Here is a 19,978-nt window from a genome sequence, read left to right as displayed (position 1 = left end):
ACCTCTGAGTCATCGAATTCCTCTTATTAATCGATCGGACAAAGAAGATTATCAAAATTCAAATCTTAAAGAAAGTTCAACAACATTGAATTCGTCGTTGCAAGGAGCACGTGCACGAAGACGAACCAAAATTCGATCGGAAATTTTACAGGAGATCGATAAATCCTCATGTATGACAGATCCTAAAGTAACAACAGATTTGTTGAATTTTTTAACGCAATCGGAAAGCCCGAGTAAGCTTAATGAAAGTTCGATGGAATCTTTGACGAAAATTTACGATGGCAAGGATACTTCGAGGTTTCGTTTTAAACCAAATACGTTTGCGGGTTCTATGACATCTCGAAGTTATTATTGCAAGGATAATGATGATGATGACGATGATGATAATGAGGATGATGATGATGATAAAAAACATGATTTAATTAAACGCCAATCTAAATCAGCTAACGAGGATCGTATAAGTAAATGTAATAAATTATTAACAAATAAAATCGAACTTAATCCTATTTCACATTTATCTGCGAACAATGTGCGTCCAATTAAATGTGGAGGATATAGACCGCACACTGGTGTTATCTTAAAAAATTTAAGTTCGAGTAGCGAATCTGAAAGTATTAACGAACAAACGTCGAATTTCGTATCACGAAAGATCAATAGTCCAATAACAAATACGGAATTATCTTCGCCAATTTCGAGAACTACGTTAGACGAAAGAATATTATCCGTTTTATCTTCGAGAAGTGAAGATAATCAAGGGTTATCTTCGTTCCGATCACTTCAAGAGATATCTCGAAATAAAATTATTAATAATAATAATAAGGACAGGAAAAAGATTCAACAAAATGATTTGATTTCTATGCCAGCAAAATCAGGTGTTTTGGTTTCCTCGCGTTCAGAAAACGTAAGACAGGAAAATGATTTGTCTGATTTATCTAAACACCGGCAAGGGAAAAGGATCGAACACTTTTCTTGTCCATCTTCGGCAAAAAATTGCGTAGAAAGAGACGATTTCGTTTCAACGACGAATACTGCAAGATTTTTCAGCGAGGGTCATTCGTCGTACGAAAATAATAAAGACAAAATTCCTTCATTCCTTAACGTAGAATTGATCGATGATTTAGAAACATTTAATGCGTCTGATAACGAAAAACAAGACAATACCACCAGTGTACCAAGTTTACGATTGTATTCCGAAGATATTTCGTGTTCTACGTCAGCTGGTAGCAAAACTTACACGCAAAATCGTTCCTTGGATAGCAGTGTATTATCAAATGCCTTATCAAATGTTTGCTCAAATTTAAACGCCAGAGATAAAGAAAATAATTCAACGAGAACACGATACAGATCTTTCGAAGATAGCGAAAATTTGGACACTTCGGAATCGTCTGATCAAAATTTGATTTTGATTAAAACTCGTGGAGAACCTGTCGTATCCGCGGAATCGAAAAATATTCACGAACGTTACAACGAATTTGATATTACCAAAGAATCGCGTAGAGCATTTTCAGCGCCTCATTCGAAATTACCGGCAACACGTTTGGTAAGTTTGATTATTTTTTGTACGAAAAGAATAATCAAATTCTCGATGTTTAATTTACTAAATTGATTTGCAGGTAAACGATCAGAGATGTAAATCGGTCGATCTATCGCGTGAAATGATTTACGTTCAAGACAATCTTCAATATCCCGAATCATTTTATTCCAGTAATTTAAGTAAAACGAATTTGTCGGAAAGTATAGGATCATTGAATTCTGCCGAAGAGTATCAGACATTTAAAGATCCACCTGGAATGTCTTATTTGCAAGAAGAAAAGTATAACGCGTATAATTCGGAATATTTGATAAGCTCGATGTATCCAAGACAAAGTCATCTTTCCATTTTGCAAGAAGAATCAGAAACGAGACTCGAAGAAAATGGTTTATCCGAAGCAACATTTGAAAACAAGGATTCTCCTATCGTAAATGTTGATAAAGAAAATATTATACGATCTGAATCAGACCAACAAATGTCAACTACATCGTCTGAAAATCAAAATATCGAACAACAAAATTCTATTAAGTTGAATGAAACGAATGTGATTCGAGATACAATTGAAAATTCAATGGACAATCAATGCGATATTAAAAAACAGTCCAGTCGTACGAATTTCATTTCTGCATGTTCCACGAATAATAAACCTGAAATTCAAACGAAACAGGATAATGAAATCAAAGATTTTAACGAAGAGGGAGATAACCAATACAAAACGGAAGAAAAATCCTCGAAAGATAATATCGATGGAAATAATTTGATAGAAAATATAAATAAAGATATAAAATCGTGGACAAAAATCGAGGAAAAGACGAAATTGGAAAGTTCAAAGACTGTTCCAGCAGATACAACGATGTTCGTAATAAAAAATGTTCACGAAACGTGTACGGTTTCGCCAAAAGTTTCTTGTTCAACATCGAGACTTCGTTGTACGTTTGAACATAATAAAAAATCTGCAGGTTTTAATTACAAAAAAAGTCAAGAACGTTTTCCATTTACTATATCGGAAACTGAGAGTACGATGTTGGAAACTAGACACGACGTTGGAAGTTGTAATAACGTTACCAACAAATCGAGATCTTTGGAAACGTTTCGCGAATTAACTTATCCAACTGTAATTGAATTTTTTAATTTACCTAACGATTGCTACGCTTACAACGAACGCCAAAATCAACGAAATATTTTACCAAAGATGAAAGGATTCGTTCGTAGGTTTTCGAACAAATTGAAATCGTCTCGCAAACATAATAATAACAACGATCGTATGGAAATATCGACGAAGATAATTTATCAAAATCAAGAATGTCAAATAGATTCGATTCCGGAATCGTGTTCGGACGAATCAATCGTCGAAGAATCCCAATTGATCGTACCAAAATCTGGTAATACCAGATCATCCGTAATTTCTAGCGGTAAATCGTTGAAAAAAACAATGAGCTTGGAAAACTTGACCCTATGCACGGAATATCCTCGTAGACGATACGATCGTGATGATAGATGGGTCAAAGAATTTCAGGAGTGTTCTTCGCAACGTACAACAAACAGGACATCGTCCAAGGAACGTTTTTCTATATTCGCTTATAAAAGCGAGAGAAGTTCATTGGTCGAAGATTTTTCCAAAGAATCGTCGAGATTAGAGGAAAATAATATTTTAAATAATACTTTTCAAAATGAAGATTCGATGATGAACGTTTCTACCTCTTTCGTGTTACCAAATTCTATGGAAACTAAAGTTAACGTTGGGAAAGACAAAATTCCTGATACGGATGAGATTAGTATTAATAACATGGAAAATGGTGGTTGCATTTGTTTCAAATTGTATCGAATTTTAACGTGTTCTTTCATCCTAACGTCGAAAGATCGAACTTCAATTACCAAACCGAAAGATTCGTTGATAAAAATGAAGAAAAAGAAAAAGAAAAAGAAAAGGAAAAAGAAATTTCGTTTATCGTTGAAATGATTTCAAGGGATGATTGATTATTCTTCGTTCCATTTAACACATCCATAAGAAATATTTTGCCGCTTGTTGTTGTTATTGTTGTGTTGTTATTTTTGTTCTTCATGGGTCAGAATACTTTCTTATAATTTAATACGCTACACACATAAAACTCGTACGTAATGTTTGGATGTATTTATAGCGATATATTTTCATTTCATTAATAGCCGATTTAATAATAGGTACTATTTAACCCTTTCGTTACTAGTACGACCGATACAATGGTTTCACATGAACGACTTGACTCGTAACAAAAGGGTTAACATTTCATTTTTCATCGAAAAGCCAAAAAAAGGCACGCACCGATCGACACCGTGTGTGTTGTTTTTAAAACGCCAACTGTGTAAAAACTTAAATAATATGCATTTTTATGTCGTCGTTCGTCCTTGTTATTACTTTTTTCTTTTTTTTTCTTTTTTTTCTCCTTTTTGTCCTTCGTTTATTAATTTTATTTCGCCGTATATTCGTACATATGTCTCTCCGATATTTTTGTTTGTTCTCAATATTATATATATATATCGTTAGAACGGTTCTCTTTCGAATTCACTTCCAACCCATGTGACGTAAGTCGTGTCTTTTATCGAAGAATACGGTATTATTATTATTATTATTATTATTATTTATTATTATTATTATTATTATTATTATTATCGAGTGTTTATCGCTTTAATAAAACGCTTCCTTTGCTACGCTTTTTTTAACTTATTATTCGTTATTTATCGTTATAGAAAAAATAAGTCTTTAAATAATCACATAAGAGTCGTCGAGCCTTTTTTTAATAGATTGGAGAATAGAGAACAGGGTTTGAAAGGATAGGAGAAGAGGGAAAAGGGGAAAAGGTTTCGAAAGGAAGGGAAGAAGGATGAAGTTAGAGGAGAAACATTCGTACAAGGGTGTAAATGCGTCGCACACGTGTTTTATACACATAAATACCTGTGTATGTGTATATGTGTACGTGTGTGTGTGTATGTTTGTGTGTGAGTGTGTATGTGTCTCTGCGCTCGTGTATGATGGAATAGAAAATTCATATTTCGTTTAATAATAAATGTGTAGAAGAACGTGTCGTATTGAAATTCGCGACAATTCGGTGTTTAAATAGGCTGCTGCTTATTTATGCATTTTTGTTCTTTTTTTTTTCATTTTTTTATTTTTGTTTTTCTTTCTTTCAAAGTGATCTCACGAAAAAACAGCTCTCTAACGTCTGTAAAAGAGATATTATTTATTATTATTATTATTATTATTATTATTATTATTATTAATATTAATATTATTATTATTATTATTAATATTATTATATTAATATTATCATCTAATCAATCCTCTCGATAACCGATTACGAATACAATCGTGTATCTCTTGTTAACAATAAACACTAGATCTCGACAATCATATTCGATTGGTTAATTGATTGATGCGATCGATGATGACCGCAAATACCTGCTGGCATAAAGTAAGAAAAAATCGACTTCGCTAAAAGGGAATATGCGATCTCTGCGATCCGTATCTCTCTCTCTCTCGAGTATGTTTGTTTGTTTGTTTGTTTGTTTTTTTTTTCTTCCTTCGACGTCCCTGAGAAAGGAAAGGAGAGGCTTACTTGTAAACTGGTCGGTTCTTTTTTTTTTTTTTTTTTTTTGTTAAAACGACCTTTCACCGGTTACAATAAACTTTGAATCAATCGCAAATTCGCACTCGTCGGGTGATGATTAACGATAGAACGTAATCGATTATAAACGTATTGTTTTACACACCATATAGGATAATACATATATTACACAGGTACGGCTTTATTTATTATTTTTTTCTTTCTTTCTTTCTTTCTTTCTATTTTTATTTTTTTTTTTCTATGCTTCTCCGAAACGCACGCATGTGTTCTTCTTTACTACCGTTAATAATTTTTCGTTGAAATTGAATTATTCCTCTTCGTATTTCGTGTCTTCTTCCATTGTTCGTCTTGCTTTACTTGATTATATTTTATTTTATTTTTTATTTGTTAAATGGGGAAATGGGGGTAGTGGGAGGGTTGCGAGCATCATCATCATCCACCGCAGGCGCAGGGCCGTATCGATCCTCTTCCTGCGATGCTTTAATCTACGCAAGTACCTTTTAATTTTTTTTTTTTTATTTCACCAGTGACTACTATTATGTGATGGATTATTACGAGAATTTTTTTGTTCTTTTCCTTTTTTTTTATTTTTTATTTTCTTTCGAAAACGAGACGAAACACACTCTCTCTCTCTACTTCTATTTCTCTCTCTCTCTCTCTCTGCTTGTCTTTTTCTTTTACGTGGCGAGTTCGAGTTACGCGCTGATAGATTCTGAGATATTAGAAGAAGGGTGATAGAAATACAGTAAAATCTGGCACGATAACTTTTAGAAATATTTAGCGGCTATCTTTTTTAATAATATTTTGGCTTCTTTTTTTACGCGATTTCTTTTTTTTTTTTTGGTTGTTTTGTTTTATTTGTTTTTTTTTTCTTTCTTCTTCTTCTTCTTTTTTTCCTTCATACGAAATAAATAATATCGTGTCGCTAATAAAGCGATGCGTCCGCACGCCGTGCTAATTAGTTTGCTCGTACGGGTGTGGCCGTTCGCACGCGCGCTATATAAGTCAGTCACAAAAAAGGACAACCTACACCACCAAGACGACGACAACGATATTATATAATTTCCAATTTAAAATCATCTAAACTCGTTGTACGCGTTTCATCGACTCCATCTTCCTTTTTCTTTGCTTTTTTTTCTTCTCTTTTTTTTTTATTATTATTATTATTATTATTATTCATTTAACAATGACGAAATTACGACGACCGACGAGTTTCTATTTGCGAAGAATTATTTTTTGTTTTTGTTTTTTAAATGGTTCGTCGAAAAAGGGGGTAGAGATGACGATGACGTTGACGATAACAATGTTAAACCAAGACGAACGAGAACGAGACCGAGAGATGCGTTGCTTGCTTGCTTGCTTGCTTTATTCGTGTGATTTTTATTTGTTTGTTTGTTTAAAGCTCGAATAAATTCGTTAAGAAGAATTAGGATGTGAAGAAATGGTGATTGGTAGTGGTGGTGGGTGGAGGGGGTTTCGAATAAGGACGTCGTTCGTTTCCTTATTTTTTTACGGTTGACAACACTCCGCTTCGTACTTCTTGGTTACTCTTTTTTATTCTTCCTTCGTGTACGTTTAAAAATCGATTTTGTATCCGTTTTTGCCTGCCACCGGTGTTCATCGATCACGGGATTCCTCCTCCTCGTCGTCGTCTGGCACGCTCGTTCGTTGCTGCTCATGCTGCGTCTTAGTCGTTTTTAACGTTTCTTCGTCGCGACTCTTATCTTCCGTACGAGATTTCTCAGTTAAATTATGTCACAACGGTGGCGGAATGGAAAATTCCTTTCGTACATAAAACAGAATATAAGGCTTGCACTTTGCGACTGCGTCGGTGCTAGCTGGACGTACCGAACTGTCGTTGAAGTGGAACCATTGACCGTCGTGTACGGCAAATGCGGTGTAATGTCCTGTACCAGCACTGCGAAAACAATACATTTTTCCTTTCGATTATCATCTCTCATTGATTCTTCAGATTATTTAATCGATTCGTTAAATTGAACTTTGTCGTTAACGAATTAAGATAATCGCAAGATAACGCAAACTTCGTTAATATTTCAGATAAATTCATTTGAACGATACAAAAATATGTTTTTTTTTATCTTGAAATGACGAAATCGTACCCAGAACCATGATGAACGATGACAGCGGCCAAATCGTAAAGATGACTGTTTTGGGTGCCCAATTTGATGCCGGTCATACCTCGGACGGTAAATGCCGACATATCGAGAGATTCCATCGGAAAGTCTACCTGCGTGTCCACCTTCGAACGATAGGAATTACACCACCTAAATCTTTTAATGTGAAGGCACAACACCTACAAATAGATAAATAGATTAGATTTATTATTATCGTCACATTGATATGAAAAAAGATAATAAAACCAAACGAGTAGTGAGTTTTGTTTAGAATTAGACAAAATAATAAGATACTTCTTATCCCCCAATACTAACGTTAGGCAGCCTATGAATCCAGAACCTCTTGGTGGACCGTTGTTTCCCCATACAATTATCGCAAAAGTATAGTTCGCTGTCAGCCAGTTCCTCGACTTTGAAGAATCTCGTTAGACTATAGGTGAGACTACAGACCTCTTCCTGTTCCTTCGTACGTCTTTGCAGTCTATCCGGTATATCCAAGGAAAGATCCTGGAAGGGTTCGTGGGTCTTCGAGTCCGTACGGCAGTTCATGCAGTGGACCTGCGCGAGGAAACGCGATCCATAATTCGTCCGCGCTTCTCCCCGAACAAGAGAAAACGAAGAGGATGACTTTTGTCGAAGAGTCTCGCTGAGAGCGTTGCGAGAGGAATTAGGGCTTTTTGTATGTGTGTGTGTGTTTTTTTTTGTTTTAATTGTTGTTCTTAATCGCGAACACGCGTTCAGAGATAAATTGTCGATAGGTATAATCAAAGATGGAGTAAGAAGAAGATTAAGATAAAGAAATAGAGAAAGATAGGTAGAGAGAGATTAGCAAGCTCGCAACGAGCTCGACTTACCACGCTGAGTAGAGTGCCACCAAAAACGGCGGTGACGATGCTCTGCTTTCCACGCAAACCGAGTGGCTCGTGTCCAAGCCTAGGTAATAATTGAAGCAACTCTGTGTGCAATCTATCTAGCATGTAGGTGAGAAACTCGTGAGCGTCCTGTTGTTGATAACCCCTGAATCTCGGTACGACCTTCCATATGACGAGGAAGAGACATTCCGGGGAAATGGCTTGACCGTTGGAACCGCCAAGACTCAAACCGAGAAGTACCTTTCGTAGTTCCTCGGCTAAAAGGGCATCGCTCATGAGTTCCTTGGCTCTTCCTGGTGTTACGATGCGACCTCTGTGAGTCGGTGGTTCCGATGGGTCAAAAGCTATACCCTCGAGGCACGGCATTTGTGTGAGGTATTCGCAAAAGTGACTTATGTTGTTGAACGATTGGAGTACAACGTTCATGAAACAAGTATTCCCAAGATTCCTCAGGCCGACGACCTTTTTCTCTTTGGTTATCTTCGAGCTTCTACGTTTGGTCGCTGGCCTATTGTCCCCGCTGGTGCCGTCCAACGAATGCAACCTCTTCCTCGCCGTTCTTGGCCGTAAATTTCTCACGACAACCTCGGCCTTCCATAACGCATCAGCGTCGTTGTCCTCGCTGCTCTCTCGTCTGGATGACGGCGTTGTCGTGGTCGTTGTACTCCAACTTTCGTCGTTCTCCTTGTGCTCATCTTTTCGAAATATTATTCGACGTATTTTTTCTATTTGCTCACCTGTCGTGTCGTTTATCACGTATTCGTCGCACGTGTAACTGCGAAAATAACAAATAAATCATTTCAAAATGTTATCATGTTTCTTTTCCTACGAACGAACGAAACGTTTGTTCATTGGTTCGATCCACTTCACAGTGTTTATCAATTTTTATACAATCATGAACAATTCAATATATGTACTTCTTTTTTTTATTAAATTATTAAATTGAAAAACAAAAATATCTGACTTTTCCAACTCACCAAAAGACCGAGAGGTTCTCACAATCGATGCACACGCAGTGCTGAGTATTATTCTTCTCGTGATGCTGCAACGCGTGTCCTGCCTCGTACCTTCCACAATGAACTGCTCCGCAATGCAAACATAACCAGGTACTTTTCTCGGTACCGCATACTGTTGTTGGTTGTGGGTGGATCGTACCAAAACAAAAAACAAGAAAAACTATAGTTAGACGTGAGAACTCGGAATGTAAAACAAACACTTTACACACAAATTTATTTAATCGAGCTTCTTTTATTAATAGAAACCACTTTTAACCACTAAACCGTAAAGACTCGTGTTGTATCCTGTTGATAAAAATCGATGAAAAGAAAGGGAAAAAATATATTAGGAGAAAGAAAGATAAAAAAAAAAAGAAGAAAGAAAAGAGGAGAAAGAATTTGTTTTACATATTTCATTTTCTTTTTTTTTTTAGAATCGTTGACGATGTCTCGACGCAACCATCCAGTCGCAGAAATGCAATATATCTGGTGATTGAGAAAAAAGAAAACATCGCATTTGGTTTTCCTCGTGTTGCGTAATTCCGAAATAAAATATGGAAATGGAGAGAAGAAAAAAAAGTGGGGAGCAGGAGGTGAGGAGGGGGGGGTGGTTGCAGAGAAAAAGAGAGTTGGAATAAGAAAGAGAGAAAGAGAGAAGAGGAAAAGAGGGGGTGGTTTAACACACCCCCTTCGCACGCAGCAGACTGGCCGATCGATTGCGAAATGCCTTGGAAATTTGTCCCGTTTTATTATTTCATTTTGTTCGTTCATTCGAGAAAAACGAGATTCTTCTTCTCTCTTTCGGGAACTTTCGATATCTAATCGAGACGGTGAGTGAGAAAAAAAAGAAGAAAAAAAAAATGAAAAGCAAGAATAGAAAATATCGAAAGTCTTAATTAGAGGAGAAACTTGAGACGGTGTTAGCACGAAATCGTTGCTGTGAACAAAAAAGAAAAAGAAAAAAGAAAAAAAGAAAAAAGAAAACGAAACCGGGTGGTGTAGCACGGTAGGATGATAGGGTGGAGGGTTTCAAGAACAGCACCGAACGAAAGGGGACGCGAGAACCGAGACGATGTTCACTCGCGCGAGAATTTCTACGATGAGGTAATCTGATATATTCCAAGTCAAGGTCGTTCCCAGGTGGACACTCTCGTCTCTCTTGGTCGACCACCCACCCACCCTATATGGAAGGAATACACACAGATATGTATATATATGCATCATATCAAACTGCATTGTACAGCGAATCGTCACAGTAATATTTCTACCCCTGTTATTTTCAATTTTCAAAACAATGAATATTTGTTCGTAATGCAATATTTGTTAAATTATTAAAGTTAACCAAAATAATCGTGCATTTTTAAATTAATATTTTACATGCGTATATAGTAATTTTATTGACTTCAAAAAAATTGCACTAACCGAGACAACACAATAAACGCACGAATTTTTGATTCATCCTAATATTATATACAGAAATATATCTTACGATTATTTCATTTTTAAAAAAATGATAAAAATTTGATTGCGAATGAAAATTGATTCTAAAAAGAAACTTTTAAATAACGTAATATGCTGATTTGTTAAAAAATATCATACGTTTATATCTATTATTCTCACATTTGATAAAATATGATATATGAGTTTCCTGTAAATGATATAAAATATAGAAAAAAAAAAACAAAAAGTCTAGACGTTGCATATTAATGAACACATCATCGCAACCTTGTAGAAAATAAACGTATAATATAAGAAATAGAAATTCTACAACGGATAAAATTGACATCATCGGTCACGTATACGTAAGTAACTAATGTTCTCTTCTTCTTCTTCTTGTGGTTTTTTTTTATTTTTTTAATATATAATAGTGATGCAAAAAAGAGACCAAAGTCCAAACTTTCCAATATGATTAGCAACGGTATCTAAAATAACGAAAATAAAAATGATATGGTCGAAACTGTTGACTAAAGAATTTGACACTGGCATGAAACGAACGTCAAACTCGAGGCATACTTTTCGAACTATCATTGCATGCATGCATGCATACAACACACACACACATACATACACACATATAAAACACTTATATACGAGCTATATCCGAATGCTTGCGTCGTAGCCGGTGGTCGGTACGTGCAAGGAGTGTATATAGGATCGATTAAAAAATAAAATAAAATAAAATCTAAAGGAAGACATAGCAACGCGATACATAACCGATTTTATATCCTATCGTATCGCATTCCGATTCGATAATGCAGCAAGAAAATCGATCGTTCTTCGTGTATATCTTTAACCTTTCTTTAACAATAATTTCTTACAATATAACAACGACGAATGTATTTCCAACTAGAGCATAAATCGATACATATAAATACGTAAGAAATGCACATACAAATATACATGGATTCCATATACATAGAGAGACAAGTGTCACTTGTTAAATAAATGTGGGAAAGATAAAGGGAGGAAAAAGAAAAACAATTGTTGATGATGCGTCTCAACATTCGTATTCTGTTATCCAAACATATTATAAATATAACATCGAATAGAAAATTCGTTGCATTCGGAGTGATCCTCGTGCTTACGTCAGAGTTTCTTTTTATTCAACGTTCCAAAATCAATTTCCTTCATTTGTATAGATGCCTATAAACACGTCGATGGGATTACAAAAGCATTGTGGTGGTGGTGTATCGGACGACAGCCATGTATAGAACAGAAACGTTCATTCAATATCGTGCTACTCAATGAAGTCCATGTAATACCGGGTGTGTCGAAAGTGTTTTGCCTATTCGAATCGTCCAAAAGTCAAAAACACGATATATAAGTATCGATGACTGTATATATTAAATAAATAAAAAAAAAGAAGAAAAAAAGAAAAAAAACGAATGAAAAATAAATTCGACGTAAAATTCGACGGAACGATCGGGCGTTAGCCTGAGAAGGAATCTCGGAGGAGGTTTCTCTCGCGAAATTCGATATCTTTGAGAATTCAAGGATAGGCGTGGGCGTGAAGAAGTAAACGTTGCTTCGATTTCGTTACGTGTTGTAGTACCGCTTTGCGAAAAGGACGAATCTGAGAGAATTAGAATATAGGAATAGAAAGATAAGAGAAAGGTATAGATAGAAAGAGATAGAATCCTTGCTTTCTCTCTCTCTCTCTCTCTCTCTTTCTCTCTCTGTGAGAGTGTTCGCCACGCCTTGGATGCGTTCTCGTGGAAAGCTCTTTGGCGAGCGATCGTCTCTCGCGATCGATAAATCGACGCTGTGCGGCAGCGGGAAAGAGGAGGAGGAGGAGGAGGAGGATGGCGTTGCAACGGGACACGAAAGAGGAAGAAGAAGAAGAAGAAGAAGAGGAGGAGGAGGAGGAGGAAGAAGAAGAAGAAGGTAAAACTCGTTCTTGCGAGAGCGACGGACTGCACTCTCGCATCCTATTAAATGCTGCCAGCAGAGGCAGCAGCACCAGCAGAAGCAGAAGCAGTAGAAGCAGAAGCAGCAGAAGCAGTAGAAGCAGCAGCAGCAGCAGCAGCAGAGCGTGCCGTTATCGATTTTGCAACGTCGTCGTACTCGAAGCAGTCTGCGGAGAGAGCTACAACAGGAAAAGAGCTGGTGGTGGGGTGGTTGGTGGTGGTAGTAATAGTAGTAGTCATGGTAGTAGTGGTACTTCCAGTGATAATGATGATGATGATGATGATGATGATGATGCTGATGCTGATGGCAACGAGATTGAGACCTTTTATCGTGTCTATGAGGGACCATCTTTCTTCTCACGACGACAACGACGACGACGACGACGATGAAGTCGTTGATGATGAAGATGATGATGATGATGATGATGATGATGATAATTATGGCGAGGATGAAAAGTCAAAAAGACTTGAAGAATCATCGAGAGGTATTATCATCGATCCTGTCTCACATGCGTTACGATTCGTCGAGCGTGCAACGACGATCGCTCTCAGTCAGTCGACTCGAATGCATCAGAGAAACAGGGGGAGAGGGAGAGAAAGAGAGAGAGAGAGATAGATGGAGAGAGGGAGTTGCAACGAACACCGTTCCATGCGATCCCCCACGTGTTTCTGAATCGTCCTACTCGTCGAGATTCGATCGTGTGTTGACCGACTAGACGGTCGTTGGAAAAACAAGCTTTCGTACTCGTCCACACACATGTGTGTGGGTGTATACATATGTGTACGTGTATAGAGAAGGGAGCTTGACTCATCGTTCGTCCCATTCTCTCCCTCTCTCTCTCTTTTTTTCTCTTTCTCTTTCTTTCCTTCTTGCTATATCTACATGACGCTTCGTTTCTTTTCCTCCCTATCCCCCCCACCAATTCTCTCTCCCTTTCTCCTACCCTTTTACCCTTTCCTTCGTAACCTCGGAGGAAGAAACACCTTCCATCGTTTTCTACGCCGTAAGATTGAGTTCGATGAAATAAAATAAATAAATTATTCGTTTTGTTAAGCGACCATTGTTTTTGTCTTTTCTCGAAAAATTAAACAATTGTTTTGTTAGGTCATACATTTCGAGCAATGATATTATTATTAGGTTACCGGTTTTTTAGCTTTTTTTTTTTGTTGTTTTCACTCTCGTGGTATTTTAATAGAATGTTTACGTTACTTTATTGTAATAAAGATGAGAAACAAAATTTTTTTTGTTGATTCGAAGATTTCATAGGAAAAAAAAAATATATATATATATATATATTCGAATAGTTTTTCGAGATAAACTTGAAACTCCACGTTCGATCTTTTGTACAGAAGAGATCTCGCGAAATCGCTGGGAGAGCTTCTCCCAGTTCGCTTCAATGCACCACCACACCATTACCACCACCATTACTACCTACTACTACTACACTACTATACCATAACCATTATACCATCACCACCATCGCGGTGATTCTTTCGAGAATCCCTCCCCACGTACCCCTGGGCAACCATAAAAGGTTCTCCCGCTAGAAGAAAGAAGAAACGTTGCGCTTCGAGTTGTTCGTTCGAAGTAACACAACGACGATAAGGAAGAGAAGGAGGACAACTCTACCTGCCCTGTAACGAAAAACTCGAGAATCGAGCTTTGACCTGGTAAATCTAGATCTCCTTAAGAGGGATTGGCGACGGAGAATCTAGCAGGATTGATTATAATCGAGGTAAGGATCGAGTTAAGAGATAAGGGGCCAGATTCTAAGAGGAGAGAAACGAGAAAGAGAGAGAGAGAGAGGGACGATTGTCCTCCGAAAAGGAGTTTAAAAAGATTCCTCAAAAAAGAAAGAAAAAAAGAAAGAAACGAGGAGAGAAGAAGAACGGTGCTGCGCACGTTTTTCACGAAGTAAATATAGTTTCGAGGTCGTGCCAAAGAGAAAGGAAAGGGTGGAGTATACGAAATGAGGACCTTCTCCAGTAAAACAAAAAAAGGAAGATGTACATAGAATCGTAGCAAAATTGGAAAATACATTGGCATAATATCGTTTACGATTCCTGTGATATTTAAATGTCGTAAACGATACGAGAATATAATCTCGAATAAAAAATCAATTAAAGTAAAAAATCGTGAAATGCAATGCTAAATCGTTCGATTTCGTTCAAAACGATTCTTTTAGTGTTGCACGTCCTAGACGAAACGAGTATTCTTCCCGAGTAAAAAAAAAAGAATAGTAATAATAAATCGTCGATCAGTTCACTTAATTCTTTGATATTGCATCCTACGCGCAAAACGAAGTGACCAACCCAAGTAAAAAAAAAACAAAAAAGAAAAGAAAATAGATAAAATTGTGATAAATCGGGATAAACAAAAATTAGCATATTCCCATTCGTTAATTCGTTTAAATGAATTACACTAATTCGTGACGTTTTCTTATTGTCTCTGACCGGTGTGTTCACCGCGTCGTGCGTGTTCCGTTCATACGAACAACGCTAGGAAGAAGAGAGATGGATAGAGGAAGAGAAGATGCATGCTCGGGCTCGGGGAGTCGAAGAAAAACGTTGTCGTCGTTGAAAAGAGAAAGAAATATATATATAGAGAGAGAGAGAAAGAAAAAGAGAGAAGTAGAGGTAGAGAGACATTGGTCGTGTGCTACCGAAACGACGCGATCTCGAGCCAGCTGATTAGTGCCGTCTGGTATTGATTTTCCAATGACGGCCGCGGCGCATACCGAGAACTCTTAGCTAGGAGTACGCATACGCGCGCGCTGGGACCTATCTATCTTTCTTTTTCTTTCTCTCTTTCCTTCCCTTTCTCTCTCTCTCTCTCCCTCTCTCTCTCGTGCGGGTGAAAGAGAGAGAGAGAGAGAGAGAGAATAGGCACACACACACACACACACACACATCTATAACCAAACACGTCTCTTCATATACATACATATATATTATATCTGACTGACGACACATATGTGTGTGTGTGTGTAGAATGACGTGTAAGGAAAGAAAAAGGTGTTACACTGACAAATAACACGAGACTATCACCGTCGGTGGTTCGGTGAACGGATCGAAGAATCTGATCTCTCCCACGTACGGTTCTTTTACAAAGAGAAAGAGATAGATAAAGAAGGGAAAAGGGGAGAGGGGGGAAATTAATCTTTAAGGAGCGTGTTTCTCGCTAAGGGAAATGGTAGCTGATGATCGCGCTTCGTCTCGTTGCCATCACGACGACAACTCAAGGCCGCGAGAGGAACGGCCTGGGCCTGGGTCACGGTGCAAAAGAAGGAAACGGATATAAAGTTAACCGGAAATAGGTAGAGAGAAAGAGACCTATAGCGATGAAGATAAGAAGAGATAAAGATGGAAGAAAGGGGGCGGGTGGGAATGGAATATAAATTTGGTATATAAATTAAAGTATTCCTACCTGCGCAAACGAACGGCAAATCCTTCGTGCAGGTCGTTTCAACGTCGTTAGCATCGAGTCGGACGCTTTGAGCGAGGTGCGGGCACTCCATCTTTCGCTGACTCCACGATTTCAAGCGGGGCCCCCTCGTGGCCCCCCGTTCGTTCCTCTTCCCTCCGTGCGTGCGTGCGTGCGTGTTCGCGGCGTGCACCGAGCTTTCCTTAGGATAATATATGCTTGCGAGACGAAACGAGACTACTGCACTAGTAGTACTCTTTCTATCTTCTTTCCTCTCGCTAGCTTATACACGGCGGCGACTCACGCTCGACCTATCTCTTTCCTTTTCTAGCTTTCTGTCTCTCGTCTCGCACGCGCACGTCTCAGCCACTACCACTACCAAAGCAGCATGTACCAACCACACGCACTCTAAGGAATGAACGAACGAACGAACGAGCGAGCGAGCGAACTAACTAACTAACGAACGACGAACGCACGCACGCACACACAGTTACACACGCGACACACACACAACGGTCTCCTCTCCTTCTGTCACTCTCTTTTTCGCACGACCGACTGCCTCCGTGGAGAGATGGGTATAACGAGAAGGGGAGAGGGGGAAATGAGTGAGAGAAAAAGAGAATAGGAAGGGAGTAATAATATATAGCGGGCGGGGTACACACCAAGTGCCCCGTGATATCCGTCACATAGCGCGGTGGGGATTTTCGCCGGGTGTGTGATCGGAAAAAGAAAGGGGAGTCGGGTGCACGAGTGCGCAGATCGAGAGGATCGACTGACAGACGACGGAGGAGCGCAAAGAGAGAAGAAAAGTCCTCGCGAAGGAGGTCGAGAAAGAGAGACTACGAGAGTTACGGTAAACTCCAGCCAGAATGAATAAACGAACAAAAGCACGCTGACGATAATTCCTCGACGGCCGACTGGGCCCGACTGCCGACCGAGCGCGACCGAGCTGCGTGGAGCTCGGTTCACCGGTGGTCGGCCCACCTCCAGACTCACAGACCACCAATAGCCGACTAACTCGGCCCGACTCGGCGCCGTTCGACTATGCTCGCTTTAAGATTCCTTTTCTCTTTCTCTCTTACGTATGTACACGGTTAGACTTAAACTCTCTTCTACCCTTTCCCCCTTTCTCATTCTTTCTCTCTTGCACCCCACGCTCTTGAGCGTCGCCATCTTTTTTAATGGTGAACTTATACCTTTGGCGAGAAGAGAAGATAAGAGAAGAGATGATGTTAGGTTCATTCTCTCGTGCTTCTGCTATCTCCTACTACTAATATTACTAGTCTCTACTTACTACAGTAGTCTCTTCATTCGCAAATTCTCCTCGTGCGCAGCCTCCAAACAAATCGGGCAGGCCTGGCTCGAGCGCGTAGGCGAGGAGGGTGCATATCGAAGGGCCATGCCATAATGCGACGCCTGATTATCGAACGAACGCGCCGCCTTCGCGAACTTTCCTTTACCATTCTTTTCCTTTTTTATTTTTACTTACAATTAGCTCCCTCTCTATACCGCTTCTATATTTATCTCATATTAGCGATTCTTTTTTTATTTTTTTCATGTTATACGTTCCTAGTCTTCTGCATCGATCCGTAAACGTTTTATAGGACAATAATAGATGAACAATACTTTGTATGCTAACAAAGAACGATCATTCGGCTCGAGAAACATTGTTTTACACTGGTCTTTGACCACGTTAGCTTATGTCCTATAAATATAGCGAATTTGATAAACCGGTTGTTAAAGATACCATCATGTTTTTGTAGAATGGTGAAATAGTATCGAATTACTAAAAGAATCTAAAGGCATTCCTTTCAAACGCGGTCTACTTACAATTGGTAAGGAAAGATCGCACGAGTCTTATTCACATGTAAAAAAATAACGTCAGTCGATTCTATGCGAGGTCATAAAAAGAAAAAAATTGTGATAGAATGCTATCCAAAGAAGGTCGGATACCTTGCTCGGTGGTGCTTACTTCCTAGCTGATAATAAAACTTATAAATGTGGTAGTATAAATTTCCGTATGTAATAATGCGTCATCCGTAGCACGATACTGTAACTATTGAATTGTTCAACAATGCGCATGTGCAAAGCACTTCATCGAATCATTGTATATATGATGCATATAGTTCATAATTAATTTACTGAAATATTACTATAATATTCTATCCAAATGAATTCATTTGCAAATTGTTCGATTTGTATATAATTTAGACTAACTTCGAATCCTGAACACAATTCATTTACACAACTCACAAAGTATAAAATAATGAATTAGTACGACCATACAATGGATTAAAAAAGCAATATCTTTAGATTGTCAGTATGCAATTTTATTTAAAAGTGCAAGACCAACAATTTTATTTAAAGTAAAAAGAAAAATTTTTAAGAACGTCTACTAAATTGTGTAACGGGTTGAGTCAGTTGCAATCCGGTAATGTTATTGAATTCCAACATCTTCAACATTTCCTTGGTTTCAGGATCGACTTCGATGATGTCGTGTTCCAAAGCAGAAACTTCTGGAACATAGTTGTCTCTGCGTTCCCTTTCTTCTTCTTGGAGTTTGATAGAAATACCACGGACCTGGCTGTGTTTCAATCGCTTCATCAAGTGAGTGACAAATCTATAAAGTAAATATTTTTGTTCAACTATTGTTGTTCCTAATCAGATCTTTCTGCAGAAAGTTTTAATAAAAAGTAAACAAAGTACTTAAAACCATACCCAGCAATTTTGTTTCGTAGAGATTTGCTAGGAATGATAGCAATTTCTTCGCATATCCTCTTATTCGTGTGGAAATCCAAGGTTAGGCGATGATGATATTTTTCAATGATCATCTTCGCCGCCTTTTTGACGGTCTTTGTACGAACACGACTCTGTAACCACACATCGAATACACATTAGAATTATCTTGTTAATCAATAATACGTAGAAACGAAATTATTTAGAATTATTGTGTGGAACACTGCTGTACATAACCTCCACCTTTGTAACACACGCGTTTCGAATCACATTATTTTTAACTGTAACTTCATGCGTTTTCACCGAAAATAAAATATAATAACTCGATAGCACGATATTTTTTCACGATATTTCGATAGATGCAATTTATTTTTATGGATTAATATTGGAGTGTAAAAATATAAATACCTACCATGTTCTCTAATAACCCGGAAGAGACGCGAACTTAACGAAAAAGAAACGAAAATGGTCGATTGTTATGCTTCAGACATCGTGGCAGATTTAGAAACTACATTCATTCTGCTTTCGTAAGCAATACTAGCGACGTCTATTAAGTACGAGTGTTTTCAAATATCCGTCGGTAACTATCTGCTTTACCTTTAAATATGAATTGAGTATATTTCACAAAAGTTATTACTTTCATTATTTAGAAATATAATATTATACAAAAACTATTGCCAAATCTATCGAACAATAAATATCATTTCAATTGCTATCGTTTCTATCAATTCTAACCGATCGAGTAGATCGGACGAAGGCTTCCAATTTGTTCCCTCGCTTTGTAAATTTGATTACCATTCACGAGCTATCCCCGATATCGTTCTCTGTCATTATCTAGAGGGAAATGAGAAATTCACTTTGAAACGCGTTTATCTACCTCAGGGAACGTTCGCATATAGACTACTCTAATCGTAAAACCCGATCTATTTAATTCCTGTTAAAATAGTTGCTCCGTAAAATAATTAAATTCGTGAACTTATTAATAATTTTCTGATTGTGTATTCTCTGTGTTATTTAAATATAAATCATGTTTTCTTTTGGATATAAAAAATATTACAAATTTTCAGATACAACCACATCAAGATCTTTTTTTACGAAAGAGTAAAATGAAAGATGATAATTCAAGAAAATCCCGCCAGAGGTCACAAGAGTCGCCCGCGAGATAGTGCTGTCGGCGACGAATCAGCGGCGGGGACGCAGAGCGTCATCGGCTCAAAACATGATGCACGTAGTTAGTGTATTCGAGAAGGAGGTTAGTGAGAATAATACGGAACAGTTA

The 19,978-nt window shown here is 37.9% G+C and overlaps 2 protein-coding genes across 2 annotated transcripts; both read right to left on the bottom strand.

Moving 5' to 3' along the window:
* Window positions 1–6,369: 6,369 nt before the first annotated feature.
* LOC122522670 (ubiquitin carboxyl-terminal hydrolase 3-like) lies at window positions 6,370–16,733 on the bottom strand. The gene is made up of 6 exons (XM_043643962.1): window positions 15,967–16,733; window positions 9,115–9,265; window positions 8,120–8,912; window positions 7,581–7,823; window positions 7,251–7,444; window positions 6,370–7,048 (listed from the first exon to the last, which is right to left on the bottom strand). The coding sequence occupies exons 1-6, from the start codon at window positions 16,055–16,057 to the stop codon at window positions 6,886–6,888; spliced, it is 1,635 nt and encodes a 544-aa protein (XP_043499897.1). The 5' UTR covers window positions 16,058–16,733; the 3' UTR covers window positions 6,370–6,885.
* Window positions 16,734–18,148: 1,415 nt separating this feature from the next.
* Window positions 18,149–19,218, bottom strand: LOC122522671 (40S ribosomal protein S17). Its single transcript, XM_043643963.1, has 3 exons — window positions 19,112–19,218; window positions 18,682–18,833; window positions 18,149–18,583 (listed from the first exon to the last, which is right to left on the bottom strand). The coding sequence occupies exons 1-3, from the start codon at window positions 19,112–19,114 to the stop codon at window positions 18,346–18,348; spliced, it is 393 nt and encodes a 130-aa protein (XP_043499898.1). The 5' UTR covers window positions 19,115–19,218; the 3' UTR covers window positions 18,149–18,345.
* Between the last annotated feature and the right edge of the window lie 760 nt (window positions 19,219–19,978).

This window comes from Polistes fuscatus, unplaced genomic scaffold, assembly GCF_010416935.1.
Source record: "Polistes fuscatus isolate 324 unplaced genomic scaffold, CU_Pfus_HIC Scaffold5, whole genome shotgun sequence".
In the NCBI taxonomy this organism is placed as follows: domain Eukaryota; kingdom Metazoa; phylum Arthropoda; class Insecta; order Hymenoptera; family Vespidae; genus Polistes; species Polistes fuscatus.
The sequence above is the reverse complement of the archived record's forward strand: the minus strand, read 5'-3'. Positions and strand labels throughout refer to the sequence as shown.